The 16,035-nt window shown below is 42.9% G+C and overlaps 1 protein-coding gene across 1 annotated transcript in view; it reads right to left on the reverse strand.

The window, feature by feature from the left end:
- The window catches only part of LOC311223535 (glucocorticoid modulatory element-binding protein 1-like), a gene marked incomplete at both ends in the record, with an annotated part of 59,586 nt that extends 51,464 nt beyond the window's left edge, over positions 1 to 8,122 (reverse strand). The window contains 4 exons of the mRNA XM_084308316.1: positions 842 to 963; positions 1,692 to 1,750; positions 7,890 to 7,948; positions 8,030 to 8,122. Coding sequence (XP_084164442.1) covers positions 842 to 963; positions 1,692 to 1,750; positions 7,890 to 7,948; positions 8,030 to 8,122 — 333 coding nt within the window. The remainder of the gene's footprint in view (positions 1 to 841; positions 964 to 1,691; positions 1,751 to 7,889; positions 7,949 to 8,029) is intronic.
- Between the last annotated feature and the right edge of the window lie 7,913 nt (positions 8,123 to 16,035).

The following is a 16,035-nucleotide window of genomic DNA, read 5'->3' on the forward strand; positions in this document are numbered from 1 at the left end:
GCGAGCCTACCGTTGGAGATCCAGTCACCCCAGGCTCTCAGATGTGAAAAAAGCACCCCCTATCGTCTCCCAGATGGTAAATCACCCTTTTGGATTGGACTCAATGAAAGTGAATGGGAGAAAGGATTTCTGACTCCACATTTTACTTCTCACTCACGCAGCCGGCATCGACCGGCATCACTCCGGAGCCTGAAGAGCAGCGGGGATTATGTGCTCTACTATACACGGTTGATCAATACAATAGATACAACAGTTGATCGATTTTTTCGAATGGTGATCAGGAATTGGAATAATCCATTTGGATACCATCTGATCTCAGGTAAGGAATCTATGTTATCAGTCTTAGGTTAATCAGACTCGTTTTCACGGATATATAAGCGTTTCCCCTATATGTGATATAGCTGTTTTGACTGTAAAAGCCATCAGGAAATAAGAGCAGCGATTATCAGCGCGCGGCACGAGCGTGCGTGCGCACACATATACTATCGATTATCTAGCGTTTATTTGAAAACGATTCATAAATAGGCCGACAAATGACAACGTTCTAGAATATTCCAGTAAAAGGCGATTATCATAGAATGGGTTGTTTTTTCCGCGAAAACTCGTGATTTTCAAAATGCTATCAAACGGAAAAATGAAGCGATAAAAAAACAATCTGCTTTGACAATGTTGACTGGAAAATGAGTCTTTGATAAGCGACGGGCAGATTAGACACATAATAATTTAAAACATAGATTAGGCAATATTAACGTTAACATTGGAGTGGATTTGGGCATTCAAGGGGGTAAAAAGGAAAACACGGACTGGCTCTCAAAGTGTTAAGACATGTACCGAAGTTTACCTTGACACATCTGACGTTAATCCCAGGGCACACAAACTTCTTAAACAGCAGGACCGCTCTACTGTCCCCGCAGGTGATGGGGTATCCATACTCCACCTCTTCCCCATCCGCCAGACTGTAGTCTTCAGGTTACATTATGTCCAAAGAGACAACATGGGACATTAGCAACAATAAAACAGCACACAACGTATGATACGAACAGGGTTTATATATACAATATAAAAATCTAATTCCACCACCTTTCCGCGATACATAACGCAACTTCCATGACTAAGACCTGTGGGCCTTAATGTTCAAATATTACATTAATTTGGTTGGATAGCTGCTTCATATGTCTGGTTTTCTATCACTGTAGACGTGTGTCAGAAACGTTGGTATTTTGGGTTGTTATTCTGGCATTACATTCTTTTTTACTTGCTGAAAATAAATAAATAAATATAAATAATAATATAATGTAAAAGATCATATAAATAGTAAACATTTGGAAAACTATTTCATGATATAATTTTCCATAACATGTCCAGATGGGTGTCAAATTCCATGTTTTTCCAGGTTTTGTATGACCTTATGAACCCTGTATGAAGCAGTGAACATAAAAGCAATAACAGATTTATATTATCTTGTATTTATTATAGGGGGAGGTAAAAATGAAGGATATAATGCTGTGGAAATGACATTATTATTATTATTATTATAAATAGGTTACCATACATGGTGGTAATGGTACGGATTTTTATTTACAAACAATGAATTAAGGTATTGACTGATATAGATTGATCTATTGTTTTATTCATCTGGGACCAATGAATATAGGTGATGAAAAGAGAGCAGGTGTTGAGGTCTGTCTTACCATGGTGCGTTTCTATAGCCAATACAGTGGTGCCTGTGTCTGCAATGCCCTCGTTTACCCTGTGGAGGGCGACAGAGTTCACACTTTCATATTCGTTTTGAATCCTTGCAGCTTCTTCTCCAGTGCACTTTAAAAAGCAACAACATCATTGACTGCACAATATAAATTAAATATGAATGTGGAAACCCAACTGCATTTATCTGTCAAATTGATAATCGATATTAACCGATATTATTCTAAATGAATGTGTGTTCATCACTGTGAATGACTTGGTGTGTGGTTTCAATTCAATTGTTGCCATCTGATTTAGTCCTGCTAGATTTTTATACCTGGTCAAAATGTAAGATTTCATTGAATTGTTGCCTGAATAATCAATTCAGAATCAGATCTTAGTTGGATTGAATCGACTACTCGATTAAATATTTCTAAAGCTTCTGAAGCATGTTTTACTTCAGACAGGTAACTACTATTTCAATCCTTGTATGGATGGATACATAGTTTACATACATCAATATATCGGCAAACAATTAGTATCGGTCAAAATCAAAACGTACCCTTTTCATAGAGCAGGGTAAACACATCTGCAGAAAATGACATTAATAAAGGGTCTGCTTGATTTAGGCGTGCTTACTAGAGGGCCAACACTGACGATAACATATTGTAGGCAAAACTCTCGCTTTTGTCCCCAAACCACGTCCCCTCTCTGGGGAGAGTGTAGGGACATTCTGGAGGTAACCGGATGCATGGACGGGTTGCGTGGTTTCATCCAGATTGTCCCTGGAGACTTCCAGAGACAAAAGTAGGCGTGTATCCCAAAAACATCATAATTTATTTATTTATTTTTAAAGATATTTTTCAGGACATTTCTGCTTTATTGGATAGGTCAGCTGGTGACAGGAAGTCAGGGGTAGAGAGAAGGGGGGTGACATGCAACAAAGGTCCTAAACCGGATTCGAATCCAGGCAGTGTTGTAGTCGTCGTCGAGTCACTAAATCTTGAGTCCAAGTCGAGTCTCGAGTCCCCAGTGTTCGAGTCCGAGTCCAAGTCCGAGTCACCAAAGAAGGGACAGAGTCGAGTCAGAGGCGAGTCCCCATTACCCTAGTCCGAGTCCAAGTCATCAAGGTTGAGTCCACTCCACTCTGACAGTCAAAGAGCTGACATACAAATAAAAAAAGGTCTACATTAAACATAAATGACACAGCGGTCACCATTTCAAAGGGAGTTTATTTACTGTGACACAATCGCCAAACAAATGCACTAGCCATCAATATCTTATGCCAAATTATTAGGGCCTATTACAAAAATTAATAAAAAATAATAACAGTATAATTAACAAGTCAGAGTCCTCGTCTGCACCGTCCGAGTCCGAATGCAGTCAATGCTCGAGTCCCAAGTCCAAATCGAGTCATGAGTCCTGAAAATCAGTCCAGGACTCTGACTCGAGTCAGAGTACTCGAGTACTACAACACTGAATCCAAAATATATCATCGCTGTCTACAAAGAGTAGATATCAATATTGGTTCTCTGGCATGACTAAATCAAGCAGATCCATTTCAAAACTGTGTTTACTGTGCTATGTGACACACCATACTGGGGGTGGCTCAGGAGGTAGAGCAGTCGTCTGGTGATCAGAAGGTTCCCGGTTTGATTCTCACTCCTCCTGGGCAGCATGTCGAAGTGTCCAGGGACGTACACAGGACTTTAGAGGGGCAGGTGCTCAAAGGCTGAAAAGGGCATTCTACTTGTCTACGAGCATGCGCATCGTGCAAGCCCGATTTTTGGGGGGCCTTTTTGGGCAGGGGACCCCCTTTTTATGCTTTTTGGAGGGTTTTGGTGATCAAATATTGAACTATAATAATCAGTGCAGGAGCTCACTTATCCTTGAAAGACACTTTTATCACTGACTTAAAAGGCCCATACATCTGACTTTTACACTGACTTACTAACACAGAAGGTCATTCATTTAACGTTGAATATTGATTGATTGATTGATTGATTGATTGATTGATTGATTGATTGATTGATTGATTGATTGGTTGAAAATGTTATTAACAGATTGCAGAATGGGTACAATACAGTACGGCTCAATACACACAATTAATTTACTCAAGTGGATTCCTGAACACAGAATGACACTGACTGACTACCGCGGCAAGCCTAGGTGGAACTAAGTATAACTTAATAAAAGAAAATTATATTTAAAAATAATAATTATAATAATTGGCATAAAAAGGGCACTTTTTTATGAGGGACAAAAGGGCAGGTGCTCGAGCACCCCTTGGGCTCTATGTTTGCACATGCCTGCTTGAGCAAGACATTTAACCCGTTAACTGCTCCCGATGAGCAGGTTGGCACCTTGCGTGGTTAGGGTGCCCAATCGCGGGACAGTCCCCATATTGGGACGTTTGTCCCGCGTCCCGCTACAACAAAACAATGTCCCGCAATTCAAAGATAAAAATAAAATAAAAATAAAAACTTTTTTATTTAATTTTTTTTAATTTTTTATCTTTCAAAGATTATTATTTAAAAAATGTTTTAAATGTTGTTAATTTAATGCCTCGTTCCAATACCCTCTTATATTTAAAATAAAAAAATCGGGCGACGTCACAAACCAATGCATTGCGCAGCCGAGCAATAGTATCCAGCTGCAGGACCACAGCACCGACACACTCAGGACCGCAACACTTTGCGGACCCACACTCTCCAGACCCTCGCTCCCATTGGCTGATTTGGGTCACGTGACCGTCCCACCCAATGGCTGAATTGGAGTGGGACGGTCACGTGACCCAAATCAGCCAATGGGAGCGAGGGTCTGGAGAGTGTGGGTCCGCAAAGTGCCGCGGTCCTGAGAGGGTCGGTGCTGTGGTCCTGCAGCTGGATGCATGTCCAGCCGAGGCTGCCGAGCAGCTCACTCGAGTCTCGCGAGTCGCGCTGCCTGTCACCTGTCCGAGCGAGGCCGTGGCAGCTGTAGAGTATGTGTGACGTCAGTCACTCGAGTAGTCAGAAGAAAGACCGCCAATATTACTGATACAAGTTGTTTAGCTAGCTAAGAAAAACAAGGAAATGGAGGCAAAAAAAAAGAGACTTTGCTCATATAACAGAGACTGGGACAAGAAGTATACGTGGCTGAGATCCGTTTCAGATGATCCCCAAAAGGTAGAATGCAGGATCTGCCACAGGAGCTTCACCCATGGAGGAGAGGGGGACGTCACGTATAGTTGTTCAGAGGAGCGCCTCTTCAGCAAGTCTGGCCCGACTATTATTGAGAACTGAATCAGAGGGTCGGTTTGTTATAATAACAGAATACACAGGGAGTATCGCCGGGACACTGTCCAGAGGGAAGGGGGCAATAGAATCCGGAGGCTAATATCCCCAAAACCGGAGGTGAGTTTAACTCTTTCCGTGCCACTCACGAGATTTCTCGTGTTTTTTATAGGTGGTTGAAAGCCACTCACGAGATTTCTCGGAATTATTATTATTTTTTTTTTTTAGCGATCTGAAAAATTATTGCATCACGCGAGCCTACCCGAGTATAGCCGAGCGGCGCCGGCGATCACTGTGGAAAAAAGCGCCCCCTGTCGTCTCCCAGATGACATAAGTGATTTTGGAATGGACTCAATGAAAATGAATGGGGAAAAAAATCCGGTACTCCACATTTTCCAGTCCACTGATCCAGCCGGGGTTACCACAGTTAATTCTGGAACCTCAGATCCCCGCTGATCATGGAGTTCTACAGTTGGATCCATACACGTATCGATTTTTTCGAATGGTGATCAGGAATTGGAATATACCAGTTGGATACCATCTGATGTCAGGTAAGGACTCTATGTTATCAGTGTTAGGATAATCAGAGTAAGTTTGATGAAGATATAGGCTGTTTTGTGAAATGTCTTCTTTCGGTTTCACTGTAAAAGTCCGAGAGGAAATCAACGAGGCGATTATCCGTGCGCGGCTGTAATGTGCGTGCGTGCACGTATAATATTGATCATCTAGCGTTTATTTGAAAACGATTCATAAAAAGGCCGACGAATATCAACGCTGTGGAATATTCCACTAAAAGACGATTTTCATAGAATGCTCCAGAATGAGCTGTTTTTTATATCAAAATGGGGGCTTTTCTAACTGCTCTGAAACGGAAACGACGCGATAAAAAAACAATCTGCCTTGACAGCACTGACTGGAAAATAGTCTTTGATAATGCGATGGGCAGATTAGACACATAGCCATAATTTAAAACATAGATTAGGTGATATTAACGTTAACATTGGCACCCATGGTGGCATTCAGCCGGTAAAAAGGAAAACCAGGCGTGGCGCTCAAAGTGTTAATAAGATTAATAACAAAATTAGCTACATATAGCCTACCGTCTGCGTCGAATATGATATAAAGGCATTTAAATAATAAATACATTTCTTTCATTTTAATTAGCAATAAAAAAAATTAAATACTTTTTTTTCTTCACCCCCACCCCCCCCACCCCCCCCCCCCCTTCGTGTCCCGCATTGTCCCGCAAAAGCAGTGCTGCTGTCCTGCGACTGAACCATTTAGACCTGGTCACCCTATGCGTGGTTGCCTCTGCCGTCGGCGTGTGAGTGAATGGTGGAATGTACTGTAAGGAACAGAACATTTTAAAGCGCTTTGGATAAAAGCTCTAGATAAATGCACCATTTACCCTTTACATCTGTGAACAGGGTCCACTGGCATATTTGTAACCATTTTAATGGGAGTGTGTTGCTATATTAAGTGCCAAGTAAACAACAGAATACGTTTCAGTTCATTTCTCCCTTAATTTACATGATTGTGTCCTTTATTTACTGGGGGAAATGTTGTAACGCCTCACTTGTTTTGCACTTGCATTTGGATACAAATTCTTACGACAATCGGTATCTCCCAATATGGAGGGGAAATCAAGAGATATCCATATCGGACATAAAATATAAATTAATATACATATCAGTGCAAAGTCTAAATTCCATAGATTTTGCATCTAGATAGTTTTGACCTAGAATGGCAAGATTAATGATACAAAGAACAGAGGGGGAAGCATTACTACTGGGATGGACTGCATTTATAGCAGCTTTTATCCAAAGCGCTTTACAACTTATGTTCATTCACCCGTTCACTCACACATTCACACACCGACGGCAGAGGCGACCGTGCAAGGTGCCGACCTGCTCATCATCGGTAGCAATTAGGGGTTAAGTGTCTTGCTCAAGGACACTTGGACACGCTGCCGGGTGGAGCCGAAATCTACAGTAACCGGGAACCTTCTGATTACGACCGCTCTGCCTCCTGAGCCGCTGTGGCCCACAGATCACCTTGCACAGATATTACGGGCTATTAAATGACTTCCCAATGGCCTACTTATTTTTGTTCATGTCTTGTCGTTATTACACAGTAATTACACAGTAAACACAAGTGTCTCATGTCTTTATACCTGTATCACTGTACATATTAATACTACAACTCTGTACATACATCTTATTAGCACTATTACTCAGTAGTACTCATTTATATATCTTATACCCAGTTTAATCACCTGTACATTGTATATTACTGTTGCACTTTACTGTTACATTTGCACTCTGGTTGGATGCCAAACCTCTTTTCGTTGTACTGTACTTGTGCTGCATGATGACAATACATTTGAATCTAATCTAATCTAATCTATTGACCTAGAATGGCAAGATTAATGATATAAACAACAGAGGGAAAAACATTACTACTAGGGATGTCCGATATTATCGGCCTACCGATATTATCGGCCGATGTTGGCATTAAAAATGCAATATCGGAAATGATCGGTATAGTTTTTTTTTCTTTTTTTTTTTTTACATTTATTTAACCTTTATTTACCCAGGCAAGCAAGTAAGAACAAATTCTTATTTTATTTATTGTCAAAAGTATGCATAATGTTGTGTTAATTCCACGACAAGAGATATATAATGTTAATAAATTTTTTTTGGGGGGGGAACCCTGCATATATCGGTATCGGAAATTAAGAGTTGGACAATATCGGTATATCGGATATCGGTAAAAAAGCCAATATCGAACATCCCTAATTACTACCATACTGCAAATCACCTTGCACATATTATAATATATTATGATATTACGGGCTAATATGTGATTAATATCCCAATATTCCACAGGAAGTAACCACAGCGTGTCTCGTGCAGCGCCTTGCGGCCGGCCTACCCGTGCAGAATGGGTTGCAGGTGCAGGATGACCCGAGTACTGTGGTTGTCACTGGGCTCCCCTTCCTCCTTCTCCTCCTCCTCCTCCTCCTCCTCCTCCTCCTCCTCCTCCTCCTCCTCCTCCTCCTCCTCTTCCTTCACTTCCACCACGTCCCCGGGAGACATGGCGACCTCGGCGCCCGCCATCACCCCCACCCGGCAGAGCTGCGCACACAGGGAGCGCCGGGCGCGCATGTTAACGTATCCGAAATGAATCACACACACACGTTTGATGCTTTTCAAACGCTTAATAGAGAAAGGTCAACTTGTGAGTTGTGTGTAGTCCCAGCAGTCGGTCTCCCCTGTGTGCCTCGCAGGAGTAATGATGAGTGGATCCTGAATACTGAGTTTATGATGCTACATTAGCATGGGCTGAGTTTGTTTACCACATCGCTGGGGTGAATACGTGTCAAGACACCAAGGCTGACCTTGGATTAAGTATAAAGGGCTATATTATAGGGCGTTGCAAATGGAATAGCCAAGTGAATTCAACAGGTGAAACTGACCTTGTTTTCAAAGATAACAGCATATAACCTGTATAACTATATGATAGCATATACAATAATGCTGTATATACTGTATATATATTCATGCTTACCATGTACATCTGTCTCTGTACATACCTGTATATAATCCTTTTTACATATCTGTAGATCTATATCTGTACATATCCCTTACCTAGTTTCACGTTTTCAGGTTTTGTTTTATTTGTCACATATAGGCTATAATGTACATTATAGTGAAATGCTTGGTTCTGTATGACCCTCCTGAGATTGTATTACATATTCAAATGTAAAAGAATAAAGACCAAACGCTATACAAAATATACTTACTACACTTACTACCATAGTGTGTTTATACCTATATCACTAATACTACATCTCTGTACATAGAGTACATCTGATTAGCACTATTACTCAGTAGTACCAATTTATTATTGCATACCCAGTTTAATCACCTGTACATTGTATATTACTGTTGCACTTTACTGTTACATTTGCACTCTGGTTGGATGCCAAACGTATTTTCGTTGTACTGTACTTGTGCTGTATAATGACAATACATTATGTTAATCTAATCTGACTTGATTCATTTTACAAAATGAAACTCATCAATTTATCAAACTGCAATTGAATCCTTGCAAGAACCATAAAAGCCTGACACTGTAACGTTTGCTGTGGTGGCTTTATATGCTCTTCCGTGTGACACTGTGAGTCGATCAACAGACTGCCCGTTGTCACCCCCCCCCGGTCCTAATGGACCGGTCATTGGACTTGCAGCACCACTCATGAACATTACACCACTGCATTTGTGTTTATCTATGTTTATTAATTTGTTATCTGTTGTGCTCACTTGTTTGTTGTCTGTGTATCTGTTGTGCCCCATTGTCTAGTCTAGTGTATTCTCCCCCTGTTTCTGTGTGTTATTTAGTCTCCTCATGTTTCAGTATGTTACCCCAGGCTGTTTCAGTCTTTCCCACACAGCTGGGTCTTGTTTCCAATCACCCTCATGTGTCAATTAGTCTGTGTATATTAGTGTTGTTTGCCCTGCCCTCCTGTGCTCGATCATTGTTCATGTTACCCTCGTCCTGTGTGCTGTCAACCTTTTGTTTCTCCGTTTTTATCAGTGAGTCAGTTTTGTATTGTTTGCCACGTTAAAGTAAAGTGCTTATTACTTTCATCCACGACTCGTGCTTCATCTATTTTCATCCTCCACTACCTCTCCCCGTGTTAAATCTGCATACCGGGTTCTACTCCTCTCTACCATCGACATGCCAGCGAAACGCTCCAGGAATCGTAACAGCCCGTGAGTATTGCCTATGTGAGTAACACTTATCGCTCCTGCCATGGAGAATAAGTCAGTTCGCCATTTGCATTAATTGCCATCGTGTCTTTTCCTTATCGCTTGTATGACTTTATTGTGTGCATATGCAGCGCCGTCGCCCGATGTATTTCTTTTGTAACGTGTTTTGGAGACATTGTTTTCTCCCCTTTGCTTTCCCCATTTATGGTATAGAGAAGTTTATGTGTTTGTGCTCTAACGTGTTTTTGGAGACCGATGTATCTCCCCTTTTATTTATACGCGCTCGTCTGCGTACCCTTTTCCTACTCTAAATAAAAATGTACCTTTTGTTTGAAAACCAACACCTGTGTTGAAGGCAGAGGTTCTGTGTAGGATTGTTAGTAACTGTCTAACTGCATATATAACTGTTTACACTAGTAACTGTCTAACTGCATATATAACTGTTTCCACTAGAGGGCGCTCTAGGCGGAGACACTCAGGAACACCGCCAGGTGGCGAGTATAAATAGTGGTGTCTCCTCCCACTTCTTTCTCTTTCCCCCAGTCTCTCAGTGAGAGAAGACCTGTAGTGTTACTGCTCTGCCATGTGAATAATAAACCACGCCAGTTAAGGCTCAAGATGGAAACCATGCCTCTTGACCACATTATTGTCGCCCTATAGCCGAATTCTGTTAACAGGTTATGGGCCCAGATAACGCCGGGGCGAAATAATAAGGGTACTGTAGCAAGCTTAGCTAAAGTATAGGCTAGGTTAGCGCCGGGAGCACCGCATGGCTAGACGCTAGGCCAACAAGAGCTAAAGCTAAGCCTACCACCAACGAAGAGGATGGAAAACAAGGGAAGGGGCAAATGGCCATCATTCAATGGAAAAGCAGAGGACTATGAGCTCTGGGAAGAGCGCATGCTATGCTGCATGCACGGTGCGGGACTGAAGGAGTCGATTCTGGCAGCCCCCACAGGAGAACTGACGGCGGAAGAGCAAGCCCTGGACGACCAGCGTAACGCAGACGCGTACTGTGAGTTAGCGCCGCTGCTCGACGACACCAGCCTGGGGCTGATATTCCGCGACACTAAAGACAGAGGCCGAGAAAGCCTGGAGGTGTTGAGAGAGCATTACATCGGGCGAGGAAGACCCAGAGTCGTGTCCCTCTACATAGCACTAACGGCCCTGAGGAAGGGGCCCACCGAGACTGTGACCGAATACGTCAACAGAGCGGAGCAGATCACGACGCCATTGAGGAGTGCCGGAGAAGCACCAAGCAATGGGCTAATGATGGTGATGATGATGAGAGGACTACCGGAGCTGTACAAACCGTTCACACTCCTGGTAACACACGGTTCAACGAACATGATGTTGGGACAGTTCAAGGCTAAGTTAAGGAACTTCGAGGCCTCAGAAGATACCCACCCAGCCGCCGCGGAGGCGGGAGAGAGGGTGCGAGCGACGCCAAGGGAGACGGGAGACGCACCTACGGATTGGCGCTAGAGAGAGGAGACGCACAGGTATGCCTCACGGACAGTAAGGGGCGCCGGCGTACGGTGACGTTAAAGAACGCTCTCTACGCTCTCATCGTTCTCACAAGGACTATTCTCTGTAATAGCTGCTACTGCAAGCGGTGCCAAGGTATTCTTCGATAAAGGTAAACATGTTCTTGTAGAACCTGACGGTAGTTGACATAAAGATGTATCAGAGAGTATATTATCTGCAAACGGAGTGTAATGACAACGACAAGTGTAATGATAATAATGATATGTGTAGCGTGGCGGCCAGTCACGATATTCAGACATGGCACGAGCTTATGGGTCATTGTAATTATGAGGATTTACTGAAACTGCAAGTAGTGTCAGAAGGCATGCACATTGAAGGAGAAAAGCGTAGACCTGACAAAAATTGTGCAGAGTGCAAAACGGGGAAGTTTACTCAACCGAGATACAGAAATCCCACAGACAGAATAAGGGTACCACTTGCATTAGTTGATACGGACCTAGCCGGCCCAGTAAGCAACGAGTCCATAGGAGGCTTTGGATATGTACTGTCTTTTACAGATGTGTGCACAGGGGCAGTGTTTGTTTACTTTCTCAAGGCAAAGAGTGACACGCCCCAGGCCACGGAGAGATTCCTGGCAGACGTAGCCCCTTATGGTAACGTAGGATGCTTGAGGTCCGACAACGAAACCGAGTTCACAAACAGAGAGTTCCAATCACTGTTGAGAAGGTATGAGATAAGACACGAGACGTCACGTCCATATCCCCCACACCAGAAGGGGGTGGCAGAGAGGGAATGGCATAACCTTTTCGAAATGGCTAGGAGTAAGCTAGCAGATAGTAACTTACCTAAGAGCCTATGGCATTATGCGGTGCAAGAAGCCGCTTACACCAGAAACAGGTGCTTTAATAAGCACTCGGGCACCACCCCGTATACAGCACTGACAGGAAAGAAGTGTAATCTAGCCAGAATGCACCGATTTGGATCAGTGTGTTATGCGTACCTGCAGGACAGGGGAAAGCCCAAGTCCAGAGGGGTAAAAGGATTTTTCGTAGGACACGACAAGGGAAGCCCCGCTGTCCTAGTTTATCATCCCGGTAACGGGAGAGTGCAGAAACACATGCTAGTCGAGTTTGTCACGAAGGCAACAGGTGAGAGCGAGACACAGACAGAGGAGCCAGAGCTGGACTCCAGAGTAAGGTGTGTAGAAACAGAGACACATCAACCCAGTGTACTTAGTACGGTCGTGCAGGCAGACAGTCAGCAACCCCCAGAGGACGATGACGAGGAGCACCCGAGGGTGATGTCAAGTGCCCCAAGCAGTGGGAGGTATCCCTCAAGGGAACACAAACCCCCAAAGTATCTGACAGACTATGCCCGGAAAGGGAGTGACGAGGAGGACAGTACACCTACCCCCGTTGATTACTACTACAGGTGGGGTAACCCCGACCTTGAGGTCACATTGTCCCCCGAAGAGGGCCGACAGACAGTGGGAGGGAAATGGGTGTATTCAACCCAGTTACCAGAGGGCAGACAGACAGTGGGAGGGAAATGGGTGTATTCAATCCAGGAGGGTATTGAAGGCCACGACAAATACAAAGTGTGGTTCGTAGCAAATTGCTTAAAGGCTGAAGGAGGGTACTCCATGTTTAAATAATGAAGGAGGGTGGCTACACTGCTTAAAGGCAGGAGAAGGATACTCTAGGTTTAAATTCGGGATCTTAAAGGTACAGGATATTGTGTGAGTTTGAATACAGACAGCTCACTGGTTTCGTGGGAAAACAAAGAAGCAGCCCACAATGGTAATATCAACTAGTGAGGCCGAATATACGGCTCTAGCTCTTACCATACATGAGTGTGTTTATCCAGAACAACTGTTAGAAGTGATGGAGATTAAATTACGAGTATATTGTTTAATATGTAATAGGTAATTGGAATGTACTCTCTATACCAGATAAGGTGTTTTTTGAAGATGAGGGGCATTTTGTCAACATCAGTTAAAAATGATGGACACTGTTGTTTATGAGGGCAACCAGGGAACCATTGTGATTGCTAGGAACCCAGTGTGTCAACATAGATGTAAACACGCCAATATAGAAAATATCATCTCATCAGATCTGTCATCAGAGAAGAAAGGATGACACCGGTTTACTGTCCAACGGACGACAGAGTAGCAGACACTATGAGGAAACCTGTTCCAAATTAAAATTGAAGGGATTTGCAAGGGTCATGTTTAATGTGAAAGTATTGACTGTCATACCCTGTTGATGTTTTTGGATTATATTATTTCCTTTGTCAAATGTTTTTCCAAGAAGTTATCCAGTATGCTAAACCCTAAGTGGGAGTGTTGAAGGCAGAGGTTCTGTGTAGGATTGTTAGTAACTGTCTAACTGCATATATAACTGTTTACACTATACTGTCTAACTGCATATATAACTGTTTCCACTAGAGGGCGCTCTAGGCGGAGACACTCAGGAACACCGCCAGGTGGCGAGTATAAATAGTGGTGTCTCCTCCCACTTCTTTCTCTTTCCCCCAGTCTCTCAGTGAGAGAAGACCAGTAGTGTTACTGCTCTGCCATGTGAATAATAAACCACGCCAGTTAAGGCTCAAGATAGAAACCATGCCTCTTGACCACATTATTGTCGCTCTATAGCCGAATTCTGTTAACAACCTGCCTCTCGTTTTATCCGTTCTGCACTGCACCTGGGTCCTACATGCCTACCACCTCGTAACAGACACGTTTAGAAAAAATTTGGACAGCCCATATGTATTTGCAGTTTTGAAATCAATCTAAATCACTTGGGAGTGTGAATGTGATTTATCACCAGAAAGTACTCAGCATCTACTGTCTTTTAACTATGAATGAACACAACACTAACTCACCATCTTCAGATAATAAACCTGAAAACGTCAAAGGGACTTATGGTTCTTCGTCTCAGGTGCTCATAAATACTTATGTAAATCTTCAGAGCAATGTTTTGTTTGTATTTTGTTAGAAGGCATGTTGTCAAAATGGTAAGGTTTTGGCATATATATTCTGAAAAGGAGACCAACAGATAAATGATAGCTATACTGGTTTTGTTTGGTGGTATTTAATTAGTGGTAAGACAGGCGCTGTGAACAAAGGGATAATCAGACAAATGACCAAAACCTTTAATCCTGACCCTACGTATAACCGAAACCCTGACCCATACAACGAAAGTCTTGCCAATCCGATATTTATCTGCAGAAAACCGATAATCTCTCTGCGTGCCTAAATATACAGATAATAATACAGGGCAGTGAACTGAATTGATTATGGTTCAAGTTTTGTTTTATTTACGTATAAGGTACATTACAGTGAAATGCTTGGTTCTGTATGAGGACCCTGAGATTGTGCTTCATACAGTAAAAATAATAAAGGCCAAACACTATAAGCTAAAGTACAACCTAAAGTACAAAGTGAGTACAAAATGCAAACAATAAAGTACAAATGCAGCTTTTTAAAATGCAAAAAATTAGGTAGGGATATAGTGCTAATCCTTTTGTAATAAATATATTTAAAAAAAATAATAATAATAATATGGTGTAGAATCAGTCCATAGGCTTTAGCCTGACATTTCCAGCCAACATAAATAACAATATAGGTTCTACTAAATATAGCACTGTCTGACTGCAACACAAGACTGTCTACAACATTATATAGAATGGATAGACTACAGTACAACATAACAGAATATGTGGATTTGAATAGAATGTGTTCATGCGAAAATGTAACGGCTGCATAATAACTGCAATGTTTAACAGAACAAAAAAAAGAGATAGCAAGTCAATTGATCATTGCGGTACGCCGGTACCTAAGTAGTATCCCGGTTAACGGTTAGATCACCAACTAACTCCTGACTGAGAGTTGCGTGCCTTCTCCCTCCTTTTTTAAACCCCCACCCCCTCGAACTGACGTCTGTCGCGCGCCAGCACGCACACATCCCAACCGACAACAGAGCGGGAGGAACACGCGCGCCAACCAACCACCCAACCGAGGAGGAGGGCGCGCGTAGGAAACGTCGACGCCCGCGAGCTCTCCAAAATAACAACTTATAAAACCACGAAAAAAAAATACACCACGCGTCACTTTATAACTCGATATTTTGTAGTTTAATTAAACTTACCCTTTTTTTTTTTTTACTGCACGCAATAATAATACATCCTTCGCTGCCTGGTAGAGAGAGCCACACTGCTAGAGCATGCGCCGTGCCGCTTCAGATCCACTTCCTGCTGCAGTGAAGGCAGCGTCGGCATCTGTGCCGCTGCCGCTGCTGCTGTCACGAGACGCGCTCTGCTCCCGCTGCCGCTGCTGCTGTCACGAGAAGCGCTCTGCTCGCACGCGATGTGTGTTAAATCTGTCCAACTGCTCTTATGTGAGAGGAGGGCGCGAGCTCCCTGTGTGTGTGTGTGAGTGTGTGTGTGTGTGTGCGTGTGTGTGTGCGTGTGTGTGTGACTGTGTGTGTGTGTGTGTGTGTGTGCGTGCGTGCGTGCGTGCGTGTATGTGTCACGGATTGGAAAAAGGTTGAAATGCAAAAAATGTAATATCACTTTTATAAATATAATAAATATCACTTATAGCGTGAAATGCTTGACGAGTCCTGTAAATAATTGTGTCGTGTCAGTAGTTGTTGTAATTTACATTTTTTATTATCATTATTGATTCACCACATTAGAAAAAAATCTAATCCGAATTCTAATCTGGCTTCAGAACATCCCACTCCACTGACACATCCCTTCTCTATTTAAACGACCACATCAAACAAGAGGTGGACGCGGGCAAATACTGCGGCATG

Source organism: Notolepis coatsorum, assembly GCF_963971535.1.
Source record: "Notolepis coatsorum genome assembly, chromosome: 2".
Taxonomy (NCBI): domain Eukaryota; kingdom Metazoa; phylum Chordata; class Actinopteri; order Aulopiformes; family Paralepididae; genus Notolepis; species Notolepis coatsorum.